The sequence below is a fragment of the Balaenoptera borealis genome, assembly GCF_965194805.1.
Source record: "Balaenoptera borealis genome assembly, chromosome: 2".
Classification (NCBI taxonomy): Eukaryota; Metazoa; Chordata; class Mammalia; order Artiodactyla; family Balaenopteridae; genus Balaenoptera; species Balaenoptera borealis.
Genome location: NC_138867.1, coordinates 181007802 through 181018971, shown reverse-complemented (window position 1 = coordinate 181018971; position 11170 = coordinate 181007802). Strand labels below are relative to the sequence as shown.

The following is an 11170-nucleotide window of genomic DNA, read 5'->3' as shown; positions in this document are numbered from 1 at the left end:
TGCCTGCGTGCCCGCGGGAGGGGTGGCCGGAAACGGACGGCTTCAAGGGCGGGACTTGGAAGAGTGGAGGCGGGGCCTACACGAAGTAGAGCCGGAAGCTTTCAAGCTCCCTTGTCGCATCCACCTTTTCCGATAGGCCCCTTCGGATCGCGGGGAAGGCTGTGGGCACGCATGATGGCCCCTAGAAAGAGAGCAGCTGTGCCTGCAAGCGCAGCTTTGGGAACGTATGGGCAGCCCGGTCCAAACACTTGGGCTTAGGAATTTGAGTGACACGCGCAAGCTCAAGCTCTGGCGCGCGCCACGGCTGGTGGATTCGGGCTTCCCGAGAGACGCTAAGCCCATGCTCAAACTGTAGACAGCCCAAGGGCGGCAGTGTGCGCATGCCCAGGCGCTGGGGGCTTGTTGAGATGGGCGGATTCAGGCTTCTTGGGGAACAAGGTGCGCATGCCCAGGCTCCGCGGCAGACTGCGCATGCCCAGGCTGTGAAGCTACTCCCCGCGGCAATTGAGGAACTGTGTGTTAGCGGCGGCGGGTAGAACGAGATGCTGCTGTTAATGCTGGTGGCGGCGACTACCTTGCGGCTCTGCCCGCTGGCCAGAGCTCAGCCGCTGTGCCGGTGGGGCCGCCCTCCCGGGTCTGGGGTGCTGCCAGGGATCGGGGAGGGGGCAGGCTCATCCCTGCGCGGAATCCAGGAAAGATGCTCCGCTCCCCAACCTTATTGAGGCTTCCCAGTTTACTCCCTGAGGAAGCGAACTTGATACCCACCCTTTCTCTCACCCCACCGCCTCCAGCTCATCACCAAGTCCTCCAGTTGCCACTTCAAGACTTTGGCCCAATTCCGATGCCTTCAAGCGACCTCCACCGCCATCACCCTAGGCTGTGCCCTCCTCTCCATCCTGGCAGCCAGAGGGGTTGTTTATAAACTAATCTGATCTCGTCACTCCCCTTCCCTGTGGCACCCGGAATAAAACCCAGTTTCCTCGCGCCGTATCTGGCGCAGGGTTCCTCAGCGGCGCTGCTGACATTTAGGGCCTGATCACTCTCTGGGGTGGGACCGTCCTGTACATTGTAGGATGTTGAGCAGCATCCTTGGCCTCCACCCACTCGATGCCAGTAGTACCTCCTTCCCCAGACTTGACCATCAATCACATGTCTCTAGACATTACCAAGGGTCCCCTAGGGATGTGACAACCACTGATGTGGCCCCTGCCCGCCCCTGAATCACTGCTCCCAGCCACCGGTCCTTTGAACTTGCCAAACTCGCGAACAGGGGAGACTTGGTGCCTGCTTCTCCCTGTGCCTGGAACGCTTTGCTTCCAGATTTTCTCCATGACGTCTTCCTCATTATTCAGATGCTGACAAATAGTACACTTCCTCATCTAAAGACCCTCTCCTCCCTATAGCTGCTTTTTCCTATCAATCACTAAATTCTGTTACTCGTCACAAATTTTTTCTTGTCTGTTACTGTCACTAGGCTATTAGCTCCATGAGGGTATAGAGTGTTTTCTGTTATTCACTGCTTGCCCGGAACATTTTTGGATCTCAGTAAACGTTAGATTAGTAAATACTGTACATGCGGTGCCGTGGGCACGGGACAGATGCTAAAGCCCAGTTCCCACCCTCAGGCAACTCCTGCCTGGAATGAGCTGTCACATTCAGCAGGGCCCTGTTTGCTGAAGAAATAGAGAATGCATTTCTGGTGCATGGCCTCATTTGATCTTTACAACGAGTTTCACGGCAAAGTGATTCCTTAACCTTACAGACATGAAAACAGACCCAGCGAAATTAACGATACACTTGCCTTTAATAAGGGAGTGGGGAGTAGGACTTTCCAGCAAGATTTACTAGCAGGATGTGTCTCAAAGTCTGCAAAGATTGGTTACATCCAATTTTCCCGCCCCCACCAGGTGCTTCTGACTCACATCCAAGATTGAGAACCTGCTGTAAACTGGAGCAACATTCTCCCAGCCACCAACACCTCCCCACCCCACAGACAAAAAACAAAATCTGGCAGTAGGCACTCCTCATTTGACTAATCTGGGGTCTGCAAATGAGCCTTAATGAGCTCTCAGGAACCACATCTCCATTTTTGCATACACATATGTCTGTTTCTAGGAGAGGAGGGTCCACTGTTTCATCAGATTTCCCAGGGGCTCCCATAACCCTAAAAGCTTCAAGAACTGGTACTGCACCTTTAACCCGGAGGCAACCTGGTAGGAGTCATGCCGACTGTTTCATAAACATTGACAGATGTTTTCTTATCTCTTACCTCTAGTATTCGTACGGTGAGGACAGGAAAGGTGTTTCACATCAGAGAGCAAATTCAAGGGGTATGTGGCTCCACAGTTAACATTCATTCTTCACTTTTATCTAATCGCTGGATCAGAACTAATATTTCCTAGTATTTCTTGGGTGCCAGCGTTGTGTCCGGCATAGAACATTACTTCATCTAATCCTTACCATTGCCTTTTGAAATAGGCATTAACCTTTCGCATGTCACTAAAAAGCTAATTGAGAGAAGTCAAGTAGCCTGAACAAAGACAAGAGCTGCAGCTAGGTTTAGAACTCAGATCACCTGAGTTTTTATCCAGCATTCTATCTGATAGGACTTTTTAAATGCAGAGTGACACAGGAAGCAAACTTACTTTTTTTACATGACACAGTGCAGCAGGAAACTTCCTTTCACCTGCATGTGCCTAAAAGGCATGAAGAAAAAAATATTTTGTCAGCTCAAATGTTTTTCCTATTGACATTGTGTTATTTCAGAAGTGGTGTCAGCATTGCTAAATAATCAAGTGACTGGTTTCTAACTTTTTTTTTTTTTGGCCTCTGGCCTCTCAAATAATAAGTAATCTGTAAATAAGTAACATATACACAGAGGGGATGTGATATGAATCATTATCCTGTGAGTCTTTTTAAACTTTTTATTTTGACATAATTATAGATTCACAGCATGCTGCAAAACAGTGCCGAGATGTCCCAGGTCCCTCTCACCCAGCTTCCCCCATTGGTGACCTCTGACAGAACCAGAGGATAATATCAAAAGAGGAACATGGGCTTCCCTGGTGGTACAGTGGTTAAGAATCTGCCTGCCAAGGCAGCCTGGTCCAGGAAGATCCCCCATGCAGTGGAGCAACAAGCCCATGCGCCACAACTACTGAGCCTGCGCTCTAGAGCCCACGAGCCACAGCTACTGAGCCCGCGTGCCACAACTACTGAAGCCGGTGCACCTAGAGCCGGTGCTCCACAACAAGAAAAGCCACGGCAATGAGAAGCTCATGCACTGCAATGAAGAGTAGCCCCTGCTCACCACAACTAGAGAAAGCCTGCATGCAGGAACAAAGACCCAATGCAGCCAAAAATAAAATTAATTAATTATTTTTAAAAAAGAGGAAAATGGCATAGATGCCATCCACCTGCCTAATTCAGATTTCACCTTTACATTTTCAGTGTTGCACGTTAGGAAACTGTTTTCATCAGGCGTTTATTAGCATTGATAGGATTAAGATTTTGTGACTCTCTCTCTCTAGGACCACCTGTATTTTTCATCTGGGACAACTCGCTTGATGAAGCATCCTTGCAAGAAAAACATAGCCCTGTATCTAGGGTAAGATATCGCTACTTTTTTTTTATTATTATTAAAACATTACATTTGCCCTCATTCTTCAATTCCACAAACATTAAAAGAGATGGTTCTGGGCTTCCCTGGTGGTGCAGTGGTTGAGAGTCTGCCTGCTAATGCACAGGACACGGGTTCGAGCCCTGGTCTGGGAGGATCCCACATGCCGTGGAGCAACTAGGCCCGTGAGCCACAACTACTGAGCCTGCACGTCTGGAGCCTGTGCTCCGCAACAAGAGAGGCCACGACAGTGAGAGGCCCTCGCACCGCGATGAAGAGTGGCCCCCGCTTGCCGCAACTAGAGAAAGCCCTAGCACGGAAACGAAGACCCAACATAGCAATCAATGAATCAATCAATCAGTAAATAAATCTTTAAAAAAAAAAAAAAGAGACGGTTCTGTCCTGTGTTGCTAGGTGCTGGCCTACAGGGAGTCCACAGTTGGGGTAGAGTTAGGGAAAGACAGGTGAAGAGACACACAAGTAACTAAAATAATTACGTGTAGCTCGTCACAGATGCTTGACATAAAGCAGTTATGAACGGTGCCATTCACTGTAGCAACAAAAACTTTATTTTTAAATATCTATTTATTTATTTTTTGGCTGCGTCAGGTCTTAGTTGTGGCACACAGGCTCTTCATTGTGGTGTGCGGGCTTCTCTCTAGTTGTGGCACGCGGGCTCTCAAGTTGTGGCACATGGGCTTAGTTTCCCCACAGCCGGTGGGATCTTAGTTCCCCGACCAGGGATCTAACCAGTGTCCCCTGCACTGCAAGATGGATTCTTAACCACTGGATCACCAAGGAAGTCCCAAAAACTTTAAAATACATAGGAATTAACTCAGTAACTCCTGTCTGCCTCAAACCATAAAACTCTTCTGGAGGGGGCAAGAGAAGGAGATCTGGATAAGGAAGCGATATACCATGTTCATGGATGGCCTTTTGCTTCTTAAAAGTTCCCTGCAGGGCTTCCCTGGTGGTGCAGTGGTTAAGAATCTGCCTGCCAGTGTAGGGGACACGGGTTCGAGCCCTGGTCTGGGAAGATCCCACATGCCACGGAGCAACTAAGCCCATGAGCCACAACTACTGAGCCTGCGCGTCTGGAGCCTGTGCTCCGCAACGGGAGAGGCCGCGACGGTGAGAGGCCCACGCACCGCGATGAAGAGTGGCCCCTGCTCGCCGCAACTGGAGAAAGCCCTCGCACAGAAACGAAGACCCAACACAGCCAAAAATAAATATAAATAAATAAATAAATTTATATTTAAAAAAAAAATTCCCTGCATAAGGGAACATATTGTTTCTTTTTTACATACACATTCCTGGTCTGAAAGCCTTTACTTTAACAGGATCAGAGTAAAATAAAGGACAAAACTGAAGTTCACCCTGAGCAAAACAAGCTGTCACTTAATGTACTTTTTTTTTTTTTGAAGGATATGCTTTTCTTTTCTTTTCTTTTTTAATTAATTAATTTATTTATTTTTGGCTGTGTTGGGTCGTTTCTGTGCGAGGGCTTTCTCTAGTTGCGGCGAGTGGGGGCCACTCTTCATCGCGGTGCACGGGCCTCTCACCGTCGTGGCCTCTCCCGTTGCGGAGCACAGGCTCCAGACGCGCAGGCTCAGTAGTTGTGGCTCATGGGCTTAGTTGCTCCGTGGCATGTGGGATCTTCCCAGACCAGGGCTCGAACCCGTGTCCCCTGCATTGGCAGGCAGATTCTTAACCACTGCACCACCAGGAAAGCCCCTTAATGTACATTTTATGTAATTTTATTTTTGACATGGTCACACTTTTCAAATAATGTTATTTCAAGAAGTCAAATATCCAGGCTATAGAGGATTACTCACACAAAAATAAATAGATGATAGATAGATAGATACATACATACATAGAGGCAAAATGGTTCCTTGTTAAGAAAAGAATTTCATTTGAATAGAACATTTTTAGAATGCCTGCCATTGTCTTTTTTCTTTTCTTGTGTGAAATTGTCCTAATTGAATCCTTTTATTGTTTATTTCAGAAGACAAGTTTTTCTCACGAAGAATAGCTTTGAGAGTAGTCTCCTTCCATTTTCCATCCCTACGTCAATGCAGGTAGTTATTTTGCCGAACGATCTGAGGGATGCTTGAAATAAGTAATACTTAGGGTTAGATATAGTTCAGAAAACACCACGCTAGTCTGTTTTTGTTAGTTTGGGGGCTTATTTTACGATGTACCTCTTAAAAAAATTGAGAGCAATTTCTAAGCCAAAAGAAGGCTTGATTCTATTCTGCCCTTACTACCAAAACAGGTGCTTTTTTTTCCCCTGAAAAAGGAACCAGAATTCTTGCAAGAGCTCCTTGTAATTGGTTGTGTGATACATTACATACACTGATTTCAGGGCCTCCCCAAATTGCCCTCAACCAAAACAGAAAAACCTGTACCCTCTCAGGAACTATCATGAGAAATTTGACAGTTAGTACCTATGCCCCAGAAGGTTCCGCCATCTGCTAAAATACCAGTTTCTCTCATAAGTGACACATTTATCAGTTATGCTTATCATTCATCATCTATGCTGTAGCCTTTATCCTCAGAAGATTTTTTTAAAATATTTATTTATGTAGGCTGCACTGGGTCTTAGTTGCAGCGCTTGGGATCTTCGTTGCGGCATGCGGATTTCTTAGTTGTGGCATGCAGGATCTAGTTCCCCGACCAGGGATCGAACCTGGTCCCCCTGCATTGGGAGCATGGAGTCTTAGCCAGTGGACCACCAGGGAAGTGTCTGTGCTCAGAGAAGGTTTTGACACAGGAGAAGGAGATGGAGCGAATTTAGCTATCCTAGGGCACCAAACACCAATTTCGACCTCCCAGTTTTGCTTTCAGCTAATCCCCAGGATACATAGTTCCCAATATCTAGGACCCAAAGAACTCTTGCTGGAATGAACGTTCCATGGATGCGTGTCTAGAAGTACTGCTTTCTGAATCGATGTCCGAAGAGATGTACATACTGATATCGTATATGTCATTATTCTTAGGTTGGCATACCAGAAGTAACATCAGCACATTTTGCTGGTTCAGTATTGCTGTTAGTAGTGAATCGAAAAGTCTATGTTTATGATTACGAAGCCAATTCCTGGAATGCATCTACAGGTATGCGTATTTTGTATTTTTTAATCTTGTTTGCATTTGGCCAACATCAGAGAAAAGGCTCAGAAGTACAGACGATGCCGCTACTTGGATGTCAGCCCCTGGACATTTTTTTTTAATATTTATTTATTTATTTGGCTGCATCAGGTCTTAGTTGCAGCACGCGGGATCTTTGTTGCCGCGTGTGGGATCTTCATTGAGGCGAGTGGGATCTTTAGTTGCTGGCATGCAGGATCTTTTAGTTGCGGCATGCGAACTCTTAGTTGCAGCATGTGGGCTCTTAGTTGTGGCATGTCGGATCTAGTTCCCTGACCAGGGATCGAACCTGGGCCCCCTGCATTGGGAGCGTGGAGCCTTAGCCACTGGACCACCAGGGAAGTCCCAGCCCCTGGACATTACATTGTCTTTTTTTTTTGTTTTTCTGCTGCACCAAGTGGCTTGCAGGATCTTAATTCCCCAAGCAGGGATTGAACCTGGGCCCCGGCAGTGAAAGCGTTGAGTCCTAACCACTGGACCACCAGGGAATTCCCTACGTTGTCCTTTAAAATTCAATAAAAATTGGCCTGAACCCCCCACCCCACAGGGTGGGGGCTGAGTGTTTCCATCAAGGATCATGGTAAACCCAGCATGAATGGGCCGCAGAGAATGGATAACCCAAGTAAAGCTGGGCTGCCTGGGGGCCAGTCTTTTTGTTGTTGTTGTTGTTGTTTTAATATTCATTTATTTATTTGGCTGAGCCAGGTTTTAGTTTGACATTCGGGATCTTTTAGTTGCGGCACATGGACTCCTAGTTGCAATGTGGGATCTAGTTCTCTGACCAGGGATCGAACCCAGGCCCCCTGCATTGGGAGCGCAGAGTCTTAACTGCTGGACCACAAGGTAAGTCCCTGGGGGCCAGTCTTATAACCATCTCATCAACTGGTCATATCCAACCCAAACATGCGTCTGCCTCCAAAACATCAGTTGATCTATTCTTTACAGATCTTCCCACCCACAGCTACATTGCCTAAAATCCCTCCCTCCTCGCCACCTTCCTCTCTCTTCCTCCAAAATTCACCCATGTTGGTGGGCTTTTCCTTCACGCCCCAATCCTCTCCCAGTGCCCCTCCTGATCTTCCAGTTCAATTCTTTTCTCTCTCACAATTCAAGGCTCTTTTCCCTTTCTGGGGGGGAGGGGCATACAATTCACATACAATTCACCATTTTAACCATTTTAAAGTGTACAGTTCAATGGCATTTAGTACATTCACAATGTTGTGCAAAAGTCACCACTGTTGAGTACCAGAACATTTTCATCCCCCCAAAAAGAAACCCCATTCTCATTCACAGTCACTACCCCTCCCCCTCCCCCTCCCCCAGCCCCTGGCAACCACTCACCCACTCTCCATCTCTGTGGATTTGCCTGTTCTGGACGTTTCATATAAATGGAATCACACAACATGTGGCCTTTTTCGTCTGGGTTCTCTCACTGAGCATCACGTTTCTGAGGTTCATCCATGTCGTAGTGTGTATTAGGAGGTCATTCCTTCTTATGGCTGAGTAATACTCCATTGTAGGGATTGACCACTTCTGTGTGTCCATTCATCATCTGGTGGACATTGAGGTCGTTTCCCCCTTTTGGCCATGGTGAATAGTGCCGCTGTGAACATTTGTGTACAACTTTTTGTGTGGACACGTTTTCAATTCTCTTGGGTAGATACCTAGGAGTGGAATTGCTGGGTCAGATGGAAACTCTACATTTAACTTATGAAGGAACCATCAGGGCTCCTTGTAACATAAGTCAGTCTACTCTCTGTTCTTCCTCTTCTCTCCATCAATTTGTTTAATAGCATCCCAACAGGTAACTCCCCATCCTCCTCCCCAGCCCTGCACCCACAATTCTACTTTGTCTCTATGAATGTGTCTCCTCTAGGGACCTCAAATGAGTGGGATCATACAGTATTGGGATCATACTTCACTGAGCATGATGTCCTCAAGGTTCATCCATGTTGTAATGTGTGTCAGAATTTCCTTCCTTTTCGGGACTTCCCTGATGGCGCAGTGGTTAAGAGTCTGCCTGCCAATGCAGGGCACATGGGTTCGAGCCCTGGTCCGGGAAGATCCCACATGCCGTGGAGCAACTAAGCCCATGTGCCACAACTACTGAGCCTGCGCTCTAGAGCCCACAAGCCACAACTACTGAGCCCATGTGCCACAGCTACTGAAGCCCGCGCACCTAGAGCCCGTGTTCTGCAACAAGAGAAGCCACTGCAATGAGAAGCCCACGCACCGCAACGAAGAGTAGCCTCCGCTCGCCGCAACCAGAGAAAGCCCGCGCACAGCAACCAACGCAGCCAAAAATAAATAAAATAAAATAAATAAATTTATATATAAAAAAGAATTTCCTTCCTTTTTAACGCTGAGTAGTATTCTATTGTATGAATGGACCAGATTTTCTTATCCATTCATCTGTCAATGGACACTCGGCTGCTTCCATGTTTTAGCTATTGTGAATAATGCCAGTTTGAACATGTGTATACAGATGTCTCCTTGAGTCCCTGCTTTTAATTTTTGGTGGGTATGTACCCAGAAGTGGAATTGCTGGATCATATTTTCCATTTTGTGAGGAACCTCCACACTGTTTTCCACACTGCCTGAACCATTTTACATTCCCACCACCAGTGCACAAGGGTTCCAATTTTTTTACATTGTCACTGAAGCTTGTTTTCTGTTTCTGTCATAGTAGCCATCCTAATGGATGTGGGACAGTATCTCACTGTGGTTTTGCTTTGCATTTCCCTAATGATTAGTGATGTTGAGCATCTTTTCATGTGCTTGTTGGCCACGTGTGTATTTTCTTTGGAGCTGAAGCTTCTCCTTTTAAAACAGAATCAAAGAATGCCTTGCTAAGAGAAGGGCACCCTTCCTGCAATTTTGGCCGAGTCCTAAACGAGTTTCTGCCAAACCAGTGGGGTTTTCAGTTTTTTTAAAATATATTTTCCCCCCTACACTGCATGGCTTGTGGGCTCTTTTTTTTTTTTTTTTTTTTTTTTAGTTTTATCTTTTCTCTCTCTCTCTTTCTTTAAAAATTTTATTTATTTATTATTTATTTTTGGTTGCATTGGGTCTTCATTGCTGCGCACGGGCTTTCTCTAGTTGCGGCGAGCGAGGGCTACTCTTCGTTGCGGTGCGTGGGCTTCTCATTGCGGTGGCTTCTCTTGTTGCGGAGGACAGGCTCTAGAGCGCAGGCTCAGTAGTTGTGGCGCACGGGCTTAGTTGCTCTGCGGCAGGTGGGATCTTCCTGAACCAGGGATCGAACCCGTGTCCCCTGCATTGTCAGGCAGATTCCTAACCACTGCACCACCAAGGAAGACCCCAAACCAGTGGTTCTTAACCAGGGACAATTCTGCCCCTCACCGGCCAGATGACACTTGGCAATGTCTGGAGACATTTTTGGTTGTCAAGACTAGAGGAGAGGGACTTCCCTGGTGGTCCAGTGGGTAAGACTCCAAGCTCCCAATGCAGGGGGCCCAGGTTCGATCCCTGGTCAGGGAACTAGAGCCCACACGCATGCCACAACTAAAAGAGTTCACATGCTGCAACTAAGAGTTTGCATGCCACAACTAAGATTCCCTCATGCCGCAACTAAGACCTGGCACAGCCTAAATAAATAAATTCTATTTGGAAAAAAAAAAAAAAAGACTCCGTGCTCTCACTGCAGGGGCCATGGGTTCAATCCCTGGTCAGGAACTAAGATCCTACATGCCATAAATTAAAAAAAATTTTTTTTAATTAAAAAAAAAAAAAAGGATGCTTTGTGATCTAAAGCTTAAGAAAACCTTAAAAAAAAAAAAAAGACTGGAGTAGAGTTCCACTGGTTAAATGAATCACTATATAACTAATTTAATAAGTTAAATAAGTCAGTAGAAGCAGGGGTGCTGCAAAACATCCTACAGGGCCCAGGAGCCCCTTCAATTGAGAACAATCTGGCCCCAGATGTCAGTGTGGAGGGTGAGAAGCCCTGCTCTAACCTTCTCTCTGAACATTCAGGGAACTCAGAGAGCATTTCAATTCCCTTTTCCTTTCAGGTGTAGAACACCCTGTTTCACATATTTCTGGTGACAACTGTTGTTACAGTGGAAATTCCTTTTGCATGGTGAGTACCATGTGTTGTATCTCATTTTTTACTCTGCTGTGAGCTAATTATGAATGGAAATAAAGACAGTGTAGGGACTTCCCTGGTGGTCCAGGGGTTAGGACTCCATGCTTCCACTGCAGCGGGCACGGGTTTGATCCCTGGTCAGGGAACTAAGATCCCACATGCCATGCGGCGCAGCAAAAAAAAAAAAAAAAAAAAGTGTAAGCCTTGAGGGCTGGGTTAGTGATGGACTCAGGACTCAGGCCATGCTATCTCCCAGGGTTCAGAAGAGGACTGAGAGCCCGTGGGAGGTCTCTGGG

General features: G+C 46.7%; 1 protein-coding gene across 1 annotated transcript in view; it reads left to right on the top strand.

Annotated features, from left to right (window-relative positions):
* The first annotated feature begins 96 nt into the window (after positions 1-96).
* Positions 97-11170, top strand: part of CATSPERD (cation channel sperm associated auxiliary subunit delta) — a 42195-nt gene continuing 31121 nt past the window's right edge. The window contains exons 1-6 of the mRNA XM_082380679.1: positions 97-616; positions 2276-2330; positions 3531-3607; positions 5628-5700; positions 6622-6736; positions 10801-10868. Of these exons, the coding sequence (XP_082236805.1) occupies positions 543-616; positions 2276-2330; positions 3531-3607; positions 5628-5700; positions 6622-6736; positions 10801-10868 (462 nt within the window). The 5' untranslated portion in view covers positions 97-542. The remainder of the gene's footprint in view (positions 617-2275; positions 2331-3530; positions 3608-5627; positions 5701-6621; positions 6737-10800; positions 10869-11170) is intronic.